The 15746-nt window shown below is 34.9% G+C and overlaps 1 protein-coding gene and 1 long non-coding RNA gene across 10 annotated transcripts; one reads left to right on the plus strand and one right to left on the minus strand.

Annotated features, from left to right (window-relative positions):
- The first annotated feature begins 2998 nt into the window (after positions 1-2998).
- On the plus strand, positions 2999-8232 carry LOC125188847. Of its 9 annotated transcripts, none has more exons than XR_007170791.1 (11): positions 2999-3360; positions 3451-3557; positions 3808-3886; positions 4525-4622; positions 4696-4800; positions 5020-5118; positions 5298-5412; positions 6431-6590; positions 7163-7383; positions 7567-7769; positions 7985-8232. It is a non-coding gene; the product is annotated as an uncharacterized LOC125188847 (long non-coding RNA). The 9 variants fall into 9 exon arrangements; XR_007170785.1 differs by having other exon boundaries at positions 3000-3360; positions 7580-7769; XR_007170793.1 differs by having other exon boundaries at positions 3000-3360; positions 7323-7383.
- A 1084-nt stretch (positions 8233-9316) lies between these two features.
- LOC125190550 (putative calcium-transporting ATPase 11, plasma membrane-type) lies at positions 9317-14431 on the minus strand. Its single transcript, XM_048087878.1, has 6 exons — positions 14258-14431; positions 13110-13164; positions 10583-12531; positions 10353-10511; positions 9826-10287; positions 9317-9732 (listed from the first exon to the last, which is right to left on the minus strand). Exons 1-6 carry the CDS (start codon positions 14429-14431, stop codon positions 9427-9429), a joined length of 3105 nt encoding a protein of 1034 aa, XP_047943835.1. The 3' UTR covers positions 9317-9426.
- Positions 14432-15746: the final 1315 nt, after the last annotated feature.

Genomic DNA, 15746 nt, shown 5'->3' on the forward strand with positions numbered 1-15746 from the left:
TGATAAAGAAGAGAGAGTAAAGTAAGAAGATAAAAAAGTTAACTCTCTTTGCCCACCAAAAATGTCACACTCATGGGACGACATGGGATTTTAGGAGGTTTTGTTTTGTGTGTAGAATGGAGAGAGAGAATATAATTTTTATATTGATGTGAGAAATTTTTTCAAAAAAGAAAATATGACATCTTTTATGGGACAAACTAAAAAGTAAAGCGTGACATTTATTATGGGACGGAGGAAGTACTATATATGAAAATGATTCAATTATGAGGGAATTTTTTAAAATGGAAAAATAATTCAACTATGTGGGAATAGAGGAAGTACTACTATATCTTTTCCCTTAAATGCCTGTGTGATTTTACTTTCAAGTATTTCTCCCTTATGGATTAAATGTCCATTTCGATTCTAACATAAGTTTTAAAAAATTGTAAATTAAATGGATGAAAAAAAGTGGTTTATTTATCAAATAGTTGGTGATTTATTTAAAATGTAAATTAGTTTAATTGATGAATTAACCAGAAAATACTTGTTTTAGAGTAAGTTAAAATAAATTCATGTTCTCATCACTATAAAGTAATTTTCGACTAAAACACATAGGTTGTTCTTCGCATAATACTATTTGAGGTGTCACTAAAAATAAAATACATTGGTTCCTCTCTACACATGGTTGTTCTTCGCATAATACTCTTTGAGGTGTCACTAAAATTGCAAACTCTTATAAATTGAAAATTGCATATCTCACAAAATTTATTACATTTCATTTTATTTTTACTATTTTTAGTAGTAAATCCTATATAAATAACTAATTTAGTTTCACTCACATTTTATTATAAAACTAATACTTTCCCCTTCGTCCCAAAGAAGATGACTCTCTCCTTGAGTGTCATGAAATTTTATTGATGGAGACGCACCCAAGCTGTTCTACAAGGACAACACGATAGATCCCTTGATCATTCAAAATGTGCTAATTACAAGAGCTAGAGCTAAGAAGATAAATGAGTCCATAATGCTTTTAGTTGCTGTAATAAAAGTCCAAGTCAAAGATCAACCAACATTAGGTCATATGGTTTTTCAAGTTGATGGACAGCCCAATGCATGAAGTTTGGAATCACTATATATCACATTTTGGGAGGCCCAAGTTGAAGATAAAATGATGCATTGAACTAGTTTTACCACCCGTGCTATGCACGGGCCAATTGATTTTCAAAAAATAAGAAAATATATTTATTATGAATTAAACGAAATTAAAATATATATAAACATAATGAAAAAATTATTGAAAAACATGTATATAAACTTCGATGGTAGACCTTGTATTGATAAGATTATAATGATTTAAAGAAAATACTTCTACTTCTACATGTATCAATCTACCAATATACTGTAATAAAAGGAAATGAGGGAAAGAAAGAGAAATATTTTGTGTGCATAGGATATACACATAACATAAATAAAATTGTTTGAAAAAATAAACTGTTTCACACATATTCTCAATAAAATAGTAACAAACATCTCTCTGATATCCCAATAATCTACAGATTGAAAAATGGATTAATTTAATTAATCCGCAGTAAAAATAATATTTTTAAAAAAAACTAAACTAATTAATAAAAGCGAACATTCTAACATGATAAAAAAATTGATATAACAGAATCTAAATAATAATAAAAATTTATATCCAGATTGAAACAAAGATGACGATTCAACAGTGCTCCCTTCCACAATAGATGTACCAAGTTCATCACCAATAACATCATTTATAAAAATATGATTCTCAACAGATCCACCAACAAAGGCTTAAAAAAAATTAGTACAACAATATTAACGAATAAATAATTGATAATTTGCTTATATTAAATACATACAAAATCAATTCATTGTTATTAAGATTAAAAATTTCAACCAATTGTTCAACTAATGCAAATAGAATAGTTCAATGAAAACTAAATAGAAATATAATCATATGATTCCAAACAAAACCAAAATATTATACATTAATGTATTGTAGAATACATCTTCTCTTAATCAATAAAATACTTAAATAAGGAAAAAAACGTTAATAATTTAAATTTGATTATACATGGTATACCTAAGTACACACGATATTATGAATGAAATAAATCAAACACACTTTTTAATTAATATATAAACTATTAAATAAAAAAATCAACAAAATATAATACGGAGTATATTTTTTTCATATTTATATAAAACTACAAAACACAATTATTATAATTATTATATAATATAAATATAAAGACTATTACACAAATAAATGGACCAACACATGGAAATATACCCAAGTAAAGAATATATAAGCCCAATCCAATTTACTCAAGCCCAAACCCAAGCCAATTCTACAAAATTTAATAAAAAACACAATTATTATGTTTATTATATAATATAATAATAAACACTAATACACAATGAAATGAACCAACACATGGAAACTTACCCAAGAAAAGAATATATAAGCCCAATCCGATTTATTCAAACATTGGGGCCTATTCTAAAAAAAATTATATATAATCTTAAATTTTGTAGAATACATCTTAATTAATAAAATACTTAAATAAGGAAAACAATGTAAATAGTTTTAATTTCATAGACAATGATATACCTAATTACTGTACATCATATTATGAATAAAAAAAAATAATTAATACACAAACTATTACATAAATAAATTCAACAAAATATAATAAAAACATATTTTTCGAATTTATATATAAACATTAAAACCAATTATTATACAACAATTATAAAGCTCTAATTACACCATTAAATGGCCCAACACATTAAAACACATACCCATAAACACAATGATATAAGCCCAATTCTATATTTTTAAATTGGCCCATGCATCTAAATAATGCAGGCCCAAAATCACGAGCCCAATATCAACATTAATATTAGTGGGAACTAATTAACTTAATTAGACTATATCACAATTAATTAACACACTTAAGAAATAAAACCATAATTTATACACCATATATAACACATTCTCTGATTCTCTCCTCTATCTCTCCTCCCTCCTCGGCGCCGACGCAAACCCTAAAAATCCAACGCCCCGATTCGCCGGAAAATCCGTCGCCTACCACCGAATCACCGCCGGAAACGACACCACTACACCTTACCACTGTTAATCCAAAGATTTAGACCTAAACGACTACCAAAACAATCTCAAGCCCTAATTTTCCAACATTCAATTGCCGACGAATTTCTCTTCGCCGACAGTTTACCGACGCCTCCATAACCGATTTAACTTAGACGACGGAGGGTGGTGTAAAATCCGATTCACAACAGCAAAAAAACCATTGATATGCTAATCAATTACATCAAAATCGGTTTCGATTAAAGGTATATTCTACCAAAATTTAAATTAATATACAAATATGTCGAACATTAGACCTATTCTGGCCTTTTTCATTGGCTTTATTTTTTTTTCAGAATCGTCGAAGTGGCGGAACACTTTCTACGATTCAACAAATAGATCGAAAATATTGGACAAAATGCGAAAAAAAATGCGAAAACCCCAAATTAGCATGCCTGATCAAGTAAGTTTCTTCACACTAAGTTCGTTTCATAAATATTTTGAGCAATTACATGTTGGAATGTTGTTGACAGACTCTATTAAGCAGATATCTAAAATTGTGACCAAATATAAACAAATTTTATATCACTATCAGATTTCACATTGATGTAAAATAATTGGATAAAAGAGGATTTTTTAAAAATTTAAGAATCTGTGTAAGTGTAGCTGTCTATTATAAATTAAAGTAGTATCAATCAATTGTCTAATGACAGCAGAAATATTGAAAGACAATGATATATGCAAGAAGAAGGATAAAAAGATTCTGCAGTCAATTCATCAAGCCAATCAGAGGTAAAATACTCACTTGAAGCTTCAGTTGATACACCTAAATAGGAGCAACCCTTTATAGTTGTGGAACTCTTCAACTTTTTCATTGCATACACCCAAAAATGTAAAATAGAATATTTATTGTTAAAAATATGTATAAATATGATACAACAGAATATCTATTGAAATACATGTAGAATATCTATTGAAATACATGTAGAAGGTTACTGTAAAAAAAGAATGCAAAAGAGCCAAGCAAAAAAACAAAATTAGTAAATCCTTTACTACATTTACTAACTGGAATACATCAGTATTTATCTTACTTAAGATTCAAATAAGTCCAGCCATGACAATGCTATATGATAGAAAACCAAAAGAAAGATAAACTAATAACTGATAAAACTTAACCCAAATAAATACTTCAACAAAAGCAACCATCAAATGTGCCTCCTTCTCTAAATTTGTGTTCCAAATTTTGAAGTACTTTCTTTGTAAATGTGGCTTGAATGCATGGCCCCTGATAATAAAATAATTTAGATCTTAGGGATTAGATAAATACCAGACATGAGAAACAGATCAATATAATAGATATTAGATATTAGATATGTAGATATACATCAGAAACCTAACATATGCACTAAATTATGTCTTTTCTTTTGCAGGTGAAGATCTATTATCAATTTCATGGTGCAGATTCCAAAAAGGATAAAGGATGATGACATTGAAGATCAATGAAATACTTATAAATGGCAGAAAGTTGGTAAATAAAACCCTATTCTATTTATAAATAATGTTATTCTTAATAACTTTCTAATCTTTTTTATACACTTCAGCCTAAAAACTGTGGAATAAGAAGATGGCAAAGTAGTATCAATCGATTGGAAAAAGGTGGAGAGCATAAAAAAGAAGAATGAAACAGAAGAAAAAAGAACTCAAAGGTCAGTTCTTCTATACTAAACTGAGGTAGCATTCAACTGTGTATGATTAACGGAGTAATAATGTAGAGTTGCAGAAAAAAGAACAATCTAATCTAAATATAATCTAATCTAATCTAAATAACTAAAAATAACAGATATAAGATTAGGATACACTTGGTATCATGAAAACCAAATAATCACATAAGCACAATTTTTTTTATTTCTGTTTCTTCTTTTCAGGTGCACAAATAAAAGTGGATGAGAATCAAGATCAATAGAAAAAAGTTGAAAACAAAGAAAAAAAAAAAGTAAAGAACAGAAGATATCAACACATCAAAGGTGAGATACACTAAACTAAACTAAAATGCTGAAACTTCAAATGAAAATAACAATAGAAGTTTTCGCATTGTCTAAAGTAGAGTTGCAATAAAAGAATCTTAACACACATTACAATAGACTACACTATAGAACTTTAACATAAGCACAATTTTTTTTTGACTTCTGTTTCTTCTTTACAGGTGCACAAAATCAGAATCTATCAGTGATAAAAGTTGCTAAGAATCAAGATCAATTGAAAAAAGTTGAAAAACAAAGATAAAAGGGGAAAGAACTGAAGATATCAAGACATCAAAGGTGAGATATACTAAACTAAACTGCTGAGAGTTCAATTGAATATAAAGATTGAAGGTAAAGTAGATAAAATAGAGTTGCAATAAAAGAACACCATCAATAGCTAAAACTACTAAAGATATGATTAGGCAGAATAGATGAGGTGTAGGAGAATTAGATAGATTAGATAGATAGAAGTAACACACATACCAAAAGTAGAATGATATTCTAAGTAGAATGATATTCTAAGCTGTTGGTATTTATAGATGTTTGTTGCTATTTATTTGTAGACACAGTAGAATAAAAACAAATAAATTAGGAAAACAGACATAATCATGAGTGAGACCTTTCAAATAACACAAATAAATGATAATCAAACAAAATCGGGAATAAAAAACAAAACTTCGATTAAAAACTGGAAAAAATAGATTTATAAGAAACAGAAACGAACACTTTAAGAACAGAGTGAAGATTCATAAGAGAATATATAAGAATAAATGGAAAGAGATCGAGTATGCAAAAAATGAAATAATGAAGAAGAAGAAGAAACTGAACTGTTATACTGTTGGTTTTCTTGACTGATTTTGGTTGAGAGAGGATGTTAACTGGTTATGGGAGTGTTAGGACAGGTTATTTATAGGGCTCTCTTGTCTAGTGTGCTGGTTAGAAAATCATGCAGGTTCCCTATAAAACAGAATGATAGAGACCTTCCAAATAACTAATTATGAGGAGAATTGTAAAGTACATAAAATAATAATATCCAAATCAAAAATTCTTTTAATTGCTGCATGCTAAGTTTAAAACATTCTGTTTTAAACTTATGGTCATATTAATACGAATATAAGTTAATATAACAGACTGATATTATAATTAATTCGGCCCATTTAAATTCATTAGTTTGCAACCATATAAGTTCATTTAAGACCCATTTCATTTCAGCAGTAATTACCGTTTCTTGCATTAGTATAATAAATCTCACTTATTGACTTAAAAAAAAGCCTAACCTAAATATAAAAAACCAACTCTAACTCCTACTCTTCAGGAAAAAGGGAAAAGAAGAAAAAGAAGATTAGCTGTCTCCTTTCTCTCTTCAAACTACCATCATTACAGAGAGAAGAGAAAAAGATGAGATGGCAAGCATGAGAGGCTTACAAAGCCTACTCCTACTGATTCTGATTTCTTCTCTCAGTTTTCAAAAAGAGGTATGCAATTCTTTCTTTTTAATTGTTTTCACTTTAATCCTATGACTGCTACACACCTACACATTCTATCATCTATGATTAATACAAAAATATTAATCACATACTACAATTCTACACATTCTTTCTATTTAATTTATGAATATAAAAGTATATTCACAATAGGTTAGGAACTTAGCCCTATTAGGTGCACATTAACTTCTATAACTGCTAAACATTTCATGATCTATGTTTATCAATTACTACTCTTTTGCAATAATTATTTCCAGTTTGCTTTGCAAATTCTATTCATAAATAACTAAAGTTTATTATTACAGACTTTCAAACTTATAATTTGGATTTTAAATATAAAACCTAGTAACATATTTTTTAACTTTGTTCAATGAGACCATGCATTGGAATCTGATAAAAGTAATTGCAATTGCTTAGCAGGAATGACTTTTTTATTTAATAACCTGTCACCCCCCCTCTCTCTATTACTTTCTCTGTTTTCTATGTTCTAAACTTTGATATTGTTATCTTATTTTTTTATGTTAGAAAGAATTGATTTTATTATCTAACTATTCATATCACAGGTATTAATTGCATATGCAGAAAATCTGAATCTCTCTCTTTCTCTCTCTTGGAAACTGCATACTCTCTCTCTCTCTCTCTCTCTCTCTCTCTCTCTCTCTCTCTCTCTCTCTCTCTCTCTCTCTCTCTCTCTCTCTCTCCGCAATGCACGCTGCTTGCTAGGTAAACCTACAATTGCTCAGCAAAAAGTAGGAGATGAGAGAAGAAAGAAGAAGATAAAGAGGTACTCCCTAAGATTAACTCTGTTAGTGAATTCGCAGTAAAGGTTCTTTAGTTCTATATCCAATATAATAATAGATAATAAGGAAACATTAAAACCTGAATGCATTTGAATGTTCAATAAATGGGCCCAATCAGCACCAATTTAAATAGCTTATTTTTGGATTTTTTTACTATTTAACAATAGCATTTTATTGCAGGAATACAAATAGGGTTATATCAAACCCTAATAAACAGGAGCCGCCTCTACTATAGCAGAAAAAGGAGAGAGAAAGAGATATTACTGTATAAAGGTGGTTACATCATAATCATTTTATAGGCCTGCAGAGGACCATATATTCACTTTATTACACAAACATAATTCAAGGAAGAAGAAGAATATAATTCAAGGTACGACTCTTTGACTGGCAAATTTAATGACACAGTGTCCAGCCGTCTCCCTCCTTCTATAGATTTTAATAATAGTTAGAAAGTGGTACTAATTATATTATTATATCAGTAAGCAAATGATATATATTTTATTTTAAATGTTGTATTAGTAACACCATTCAATAACCCTTGAAAGTTTGTTTAGATTTTAACTAATGATGTATTTAATTTTTCAGGTATGGATTGCAAAGAGGTCTAAAGGAGAATGGAATAGCTTGAAAGAATGGAATAAATATATAATGTAATAGTAGTAAATAGATGTAATAGTAGTAAATAGTAAATATTGTAATAGAATAGAATAGTAGGAGTATATAAAAAGTAGGCCTTATGGCAGATATAGGCCTGTCTCTACACAATTTTCCATAAAATGACCGAAAATACAACAATGAAGCTAAATTTAATAGGATTGATGATATTTACACAATTGATACATAAAAAAACATAAACATACAGCTGCTATAATGCCCAGTTTTCCGCCAAAAAGGGCAAAATTGGCATTTAAAAAACTTCCCAAAAAACTGTCACTTTATATATTGATAAATGTGTCTTAAGTTGTAATAATGATGTGAAAATATCAAAAGTCCATCTAGCCTATAAAAAGGCTCGTAAGCATGTCATATTTTGGGGGATCATTGATAAAATACGAAAATAGACTTTGTCTTTGTGTGTTGAATTCTCTTTGTAGAGTATTTCACTTGTTTGGCTTATCAAGATGCTTTGAGCAAGTTCTTGTGGCGTTCAATCATACCGAGGTTCTTGACTGATCATATAGCCAACGGGTCGAGGTTTTCCAAGTTCTTGGAGTGGATGACACCAGAAGATTCTCAATCAAGGGAGTCCGCTGCCAATCCTTATACGTGGGTTTCTTGGATCAATATATCCAATGGGTCCTTCGTCGTATCTCAATCCATATCATTTATGCAAATTAATTTTGTGTGTTGAGTGGAGAAAATAAAGTAAAAGAGAGAATAAAGTAAAGATAAATGTGTTTCTATTTTTTAAGTAATGGACCATCTTAATTGTGACAAACTAAAAAGGAAAGTGAGTCATTTTCGGTGGAACGGAGAGAGTATATAAAAGTAGGACACATTCAACTAACTTTTTAACTCACTTTCTATAACATTTCAACAAAACGCGTGCCCAGTCAAAGTATGACAAAATTTATGGCACGGAGGGAGTACTTTTTGTTTAAATAGAAATATTACTTTCTCTATTTATTCTCTTTCCATTTAACTCACTAAACAATTCTGAATAAAATCTCGTGTTGAATAAAAATACATTAGCATATTTTATCTTAAAGGAATGCGCATGAGTGGAGAAACATTAGTGCAATGAGTCACACTTTTATCATAAGAAATACGCATGCATAATAATATAAAAAGATGATTTATTATTTTCATAAAAAATTGCTTAGTAAATTATTTTCATAAAGATTTTACTTGTATAATTTCTATAATTTCTTTCGGTTCTATTTCTGTAATGATTCTGTACTTATTTCAGAAGGAAGACAATGTTTATAATTGAGTGAACATGGAATGTTTAATTATTTATAGAAAGGAAAATGAGCGACACAACACTTCCCTTTTGGCAACATTATTAGGAGTATAATGTACGTAATCTAAGCGAGGTCTGGTCCGGACGGCAATGGTTCATATCCATCGTGATGCTTGTTGCTCGGAACGTTGGGAACCGGAATACATTTGAGGAGCGCTCCAACCACTAACCCCACCGCTCCCAACAACACGCTCACCGCCCACAGCTTCCCGTTCAATGGCACTGTCCCCGCAAATTTACACAACACTTGCACCATCACTACTTGGAATCCCACCGTCGACACCATTATCATTATGAATATCCAACTGCTCAATATCCCTCGAAATATGTTTATCTGCTCCATGTCTCTGCTGTTTATCTCATTGAATACCTTCCCATTTTTAAATATGGTATCGATCAGTTGCTAATTGCTGACTGCTAACTATGTTGACATAGTTGTCATTTATTATATATACGTACGTACCTGGCAGAAAACAAAGGTGTTGAAGATCAAGGAGCTAAGAGTGGCATCACTATCGAGGTTAAGCATTTGTTTCCCGTAAAACTGGAGCACACCGAGCACGATCAACTGGTAGATGCTTTGCCCGATGATGTTTCTCCACATAACCCTCGTGATGATGTGGGCGTTCCTTCCCACGGGCGGTTGTTTCATCAATCCGTCGTGGGGCGGCTCTGTCGCCAGGGCTAGCGCGCCTAGCGTGTCCATGATCATGTTCACCCACAGCAGCTCCACCGCCGTCAGTGGCGCCGACCCTGACACGCACGCGCAAATGAAGTTTGTCATCAGCGCCACAATGTTCACTGTCAGCTGGAATTGCACGAACTTTTGAATGTTGATGTAGACCGAACGACCCCATTTCGCCACATTCAATATCGTTGCGAAGTTATCATCCATTATCACCACATCCGCACTCTCTTTTGCCACCTGAAATACGATACAAATTGAAAATACGACTCAACTAACTTAAAACAGAAGGAGTATATACGAACCTCAGTTCCTGCTATACCCATTGCCAGCCCAATATCTGCCTCATGGAGGGCTGGTGCATCATTGGTACCATCACCTGTCACTGCAACTACTTCTTGGTATTCCTTTCTCAGCATAGACACCAATTTATGCTTATCTAAAGGCAAAGATCTTGCCATTACCTGCACAAATTAATTAAACCAACCCTACATTTGATGATAAATTTAACAAATTTATGAGCTCTCTATCAAACCTGCAGTTTGGGCAACACATCCTTCATCTCCTCAGCACTTTTATCTCTCAGCTCCGCCCCTTCAATCGCGATCCCATCACTAGTCAATATCCCACATTCCTTCGCAATAGCCTTGGCCGTATTGATATTGTCCCCGGTCACCATCCGCACCAGAATCCCAGCATTCAAACACGTCTTGACCGCCTCTTTAACCCCAGGGCGCAGCGGATCTTTGATCCCGACCAGCGCCACCAGCGTGTACCCCTCCTCAGGAATACTCAATTCATCAGACGACTGCTCCATATCCCTGAACGCCACACACAACGTCCTCAGAGCCTCACAAGCGAAACCGTCTATAACCCCATTTATCATCTTCCTCTGCTCATCTGAAATCGGCAACGACTCCCCATCCTTCCCCACACTCTTGTCGCACATCCCAAATATAATCTCCGATGCACCCTTGATAAAAGCCCGCTTCCCTCCACCTCCCTCGCCACCGCCTCTACTCTGCACGAGCACAGACATCTTCTTCTTCACCGAATTAAACGGCTCAACTTTCAAAATCTCCCACCCCTGCCTCAGCCCTCTGAAGTCCTTATGAAACAAAAGGCCGAATTCGATCAGCGCAGTCTCGGTCGGTGACCCTAATATCTCACTCCTCCCATCCTTCCCTTTCACCACATCCGCAGCAGTGTTGAGAAACAGAGCGTCAACCAAAACCTGCTTCCCTGGCTCACAAGTAACCACGTTTTCAAGCTTTTTCCCATCAACATTCCTCTGTTCTCCACCCATCCAGATCTTCGTCACCACCATATGATTCGTCGTCAGCGTCCCCGTCTTATCCGTGCAGATACAGCTGGCCGATCCCATTGTCTCGCACGCGGACAGATGCCGTATCAGCGCCCGATCGTTCATCAGCTTCTTCATCGCAAAAGCCAAACTCAACGTGACAGCCAAAGGCAGTCCCTCCGGCACCGCCACCACAAGTATAGTCACCGCCACTGCGAAAAAGTTAAGCAAACTGACGACATCTCGCATCGACCAGCTGCCAATCTCCCCATCAAAGGCCTTCACAGTCAGGTATCTTATAGTGAGCACCGCAAACGTTAAAACCGCGAAAACCAGCCCGATTTTGCCAATCACAGTGGCGACGCCGTTGAGCTTCACCTGCAGGGGAGTCTCGTCGTCGCCGCCCTCGCTGAGAGTGACCATGAGGCGCCCCCATTCCGTCCTCATCCCAACGGAAGTCACCACCATCTTTCCAGAACCTTCCTGAACCTTGGTGCCAGAGAGTAGAAACGGCCTCCCTTTGTCGATCTGCACAGGCTCGCTCTCCCCTGACAAGCTGGATTCGTCGATGTATAAGCTGTATCCGGAAATGAACAAGCCATCGGCGGGGACCTGATCTCCGATCGACAAATTGACGACGTCGCCGACGACGAGGTCGTAAATAGAGACTTTCTGGCGGTTAGCGGCTCTGGTGACGTGGACGGTGACGTTGCGTTTCTCCTTATCCAAATCGCGGAACTGGAGGGACTGCTTGTAGTCGCTGAGGGCGGTGACGGCCACGACGAGGAGGATGCAGAGGATAATGCCGATGCCGTCGTACAAGCCCTTGGGCCAGCCCTCGGTGGCGAGGCCGACAGCAACGGAGATGAAGGAGCAGACGATGAGCATGATGAGGGTGAGGTCCTGCATGGCGTCCCACACGAACATCCAGAGTGGGCGAGGGGGTTTTTCCAGGAATCTGTTCTCGCCGAACAGACTCCGGCGGGTGGGGATGTCCGGAGGGGAGAGGCCGTTTTCCAGGGAGACCGAGAGCTTTTTCGAGATGCCATCCACGCCGCCGTGGGAGTCCAGGCGCTTCAGGTCGTGGGACCGGACGAGAGAGGAGAGCTCGTCGGGGCTGATGTTGAATCCGGCTTGCTTTACGTCGTCGGGGATTTTTAGCTTCTCGGTTCGATCAACGGCTGCGCAAGTGATGTACTAAATCAAACTTTACCTAAACTTAAAACTTTTTGTACTAATATGAAATAAAAGGTGAAATATTGTATACTCCATCAGTCTCAACTAAGTTGAGTCAAAAGATTAAGAAATAGTATTGAAAAATAGGAGAAATGAATAAAGTAGAAAAAATAAAGACAGAGTAAAGTATGTGAGAGTGATTTGATGTTTTGTTTTTTCAAAAAAAGAAATTACTTTTTCCATCTAAGTTGGAACGGAGAGAGTATAAGTTATGTACTCCCTCCGTTCTATAGTAATAGAGTCATTTTTCATTTTGGTTAGTTCTATAGTAATAGAGTCATTTCCCCTTTTTAGTAAAAGTCAATATATTTTTCTACATATACTTTACTCTCTCTTACTTTTTTTTTTCTTTTCTATCTCTCTACCTTTTTCAATTTCCACTTTATTCTCCCTTTACTTAAAACAATTTTTCTTAATCTCCGTGAAAAAAAAAAACGCCTCCATTATTATGGAATGGAGAGAGTATTTACTTGATCACACACAAATCTCACCAAAAGAGTTTTGTTTTGGATTTAGGGTTTACCGTCGATAAAATATAATGCTGCCTTTTGGACGTACAAAGCTATTCGTATTTTCTCCTGTAACAAAAATGAAGCAAAGACACAGAAAATGATTAACATTTGGATATTAGTGGAACTGAATTTTGCTGTTTCTATAGATTAGCATTTGATTATGATGAAAGATGGAGTACTAAAATTAGTACTCCTTCTGTCCGTGAAAAAGTACTAAAATTAGGAGAGGACCGAGTAACTAAAAAAGTATTTCCCCCTCCTTTCACGGTTTATACACTTCTTTTTGGCACTAAGGGTAAGAAATGGATATTTAGTATGTTAAGTATGGTAAGAGAAGAAAAAAAGTAAAGAGAATTAAGTAGAAAAATGAACAAAGTAAAATAAATAAAGTAAGAGAGAATAAAGCAGGAAAGAAAAAGTGAGTTAATTATTACTCCCTTCGTCCCAGTTTTTTATTTTGGCCCGCCCCTTATTAATTGTCTCATTTCACTTTTACTACTTTTGGTAATGGACCTTACATTACACTAACTTAATTCCACTCACATTTTATTATAAAGCTAATATATTAAAGTAGGACCTACATACCATTAGCCTTTTCAATCCATTTTCTTTTACATTTCTTAAAACTGTGTCGGGTCAAAGTGAGACACATATTGAGAAACAGAGAGACTACTATATAGGAAAATGACTCAACGATAAGAAACTTCTTAGTATTAGAAAAATAATTCAATTATAAAGGAACGAATGAAGGGAGTACTACTAGTAATTTGCATGCAATCATGCAAATTTCATTGCATTAATTCAGGTCATATATGTATTGTGTACCAATATCTACTAAATAGAACATTTAGTTATTTTTAAATACAATCCACAGACACACATCAGTCGTTTGAACTTCCTACTTATTAATGGAAGACAATATCTTATTAATACTAATTTGTGTTTTGTTATTACTTATTATGAGACTCTACAATTTACTTTGATCAATTAATTAGTTTGCACTTTATGATCATCTTATTACTCCTATCAATCTATCATACTAGTATCACTCAAATTAAAAGCTCTATTATATAGTTAGAAGCAAAATTAATTAATTTGATCCTATTTCCATATGGTGAAGTGCGTAGGAAAACATGTACTGAAAAATATATAAATGAACCTGGATCTTGCGGCGTTTGCGCTCAGCCTCGGCGCGCTTGGCGAGGTCGGCGACCATACGGAAGCGACGACGAGGGTTCTTGACGAGCCAGACCGCGGATCGCCATCTCTTGAGATTTTCTTCGGATGGCCTCTTGGCTTCTACGTCAAAGTTTTTCTTCAAATAATCATCCATGCTAGTATGGTATATGAGATGAATTCAAATTAGAGTTGAAACACTTTTATGACACCAAAATATTGGGATTGTTCTGGCTAGCGTTGATTGAAAGATTCAAACTAGTGTTTCCTTTCCCTTTTGAATAGGCGGGGAAAGAGCAAGACTTCCTCTACCGTACAACTATTTTTAAACGTCACATTATGCTTAATTCATCTTCCTATGTATGTCCATTTAGTTAGATTGAGAATGCATACTACCAGTATTACAAAAAAAGAAATACATTCCCTTGAAATTCTATACAACGGTGAAATGAAGCGTAATTGAGTCTGTCAGTTAGAGGGCCTGTTGAATATTGTGTGGTCTACTTCGGTTTGGGCTGCTGTATTTAGTGTTTGGGCTGGACCCAATAGATTAAATGCCAGGCCCAATCTTATGTATGGGAAGCCCGGTTATGGCTTGTTGACCCATTACTTACCTTGACCGCCCCGATTGCCGCCACGTGTAGCTCTCACCCGGTTCCTGGATTGAGACCGTTGATCTTGAGCTGTGTTAGTTAAGTGAGAGGCCGACCTCTCACTTACCTCATTCATTCACTCAGTCTGTTTTCTCTCTCTTTGCGATTAGGGTTTTCTCTCTGCCTTCTCTCTTCTTTCTCTCTCTACATCTCAGGCGTTTTTCGCTGGTGAACTCCTCTGATCTTTGGTTTCCACCGATTAATCCTTATTTTAGTAGGATCTATCGGTTTAGATCGTGAGTTTGGAGACTCTCTCGGTTTCCATCAGAGTGCTCGGTTGATTCTGACCTAGGGTTTTGAATCTGACGAAGATTGGGCTTGTAGAAGTGATAACTGGTGAAGTGATTGTGAGACTTGTGAGTTTCTGGTGATTGTGAGCAGAATAGACGTTCGGTGGCAATCGGTGTGGCTAGGGGTTCTGACCTAGCATTCGACAGTTTCTCATCTTGTGACTTGTGGTAGAAGCGTGTGGGGAGGTCCTTGGCCTAGTGCAGTCACCATTGTGACCTGAGCCATATTCCTACTGTTCTTGCTCAGTTGCTTGGTCTATTGCTGTTTCTTAGATCCGAGAGGATCTTGTGTTGGTTTACTAACTTGTCTACTTAGTGTGCAGGTTTCTATTGGCAAGAGCTTCGGTTCCAGATTGGTCAAGAATCTTGAACCAGCTAGGGTTCCAATTAGGGGTTATAATCTGTAATAGTTAGACAATCTTTGTTGTAGATTACTTATAATCTTGTAACAACTTTTGTACTTGGCTTGTAAGCCAGCTCAGAGATCAATCAATAAAAAGAGGTCCCGGTAATTAGTGAATCCTGAGTG

The sequence above is a fragment of the Salvia hispanica genome, chromosome 5, assembly GCF_023119035.1.
Source record: "Salvia hispanica cultivar TCC Black 2014 chromosome 5, UniMelb_Shisp_WGS_1.0, whole genome shotgun sequence".
Lineage (NCBI taxonomy): Eukaryota > Viridiplantae > Streptophyta > Magnoliopsida > Lamiales > Lamiaceae > Salvia > Salvia hispanica.

Coding starts and splice junctions, on each gene's coding strand:
- LOC125190550 (XM_048087878.1), bottom strand. CDS start 14,431: ATGGATGATTATTTGAAGAAAAACTTTGACGTAGAAGCCAAGAGGCCA. Junction 10,288..10,352: donor TGGGTATAGCAGGAACTGAG/GTTCGTATATAC, acceptor ATCGTATTTCAG/GTGGCAAAAGAGAGTGCGGA. Junction 9,733..9,825: donor ACACCTTTGTTTTCTGCCAG/GTACGTACGTAT, acceptor AAAAATGGGAAG/GTATTCAATGAGATAAACAG.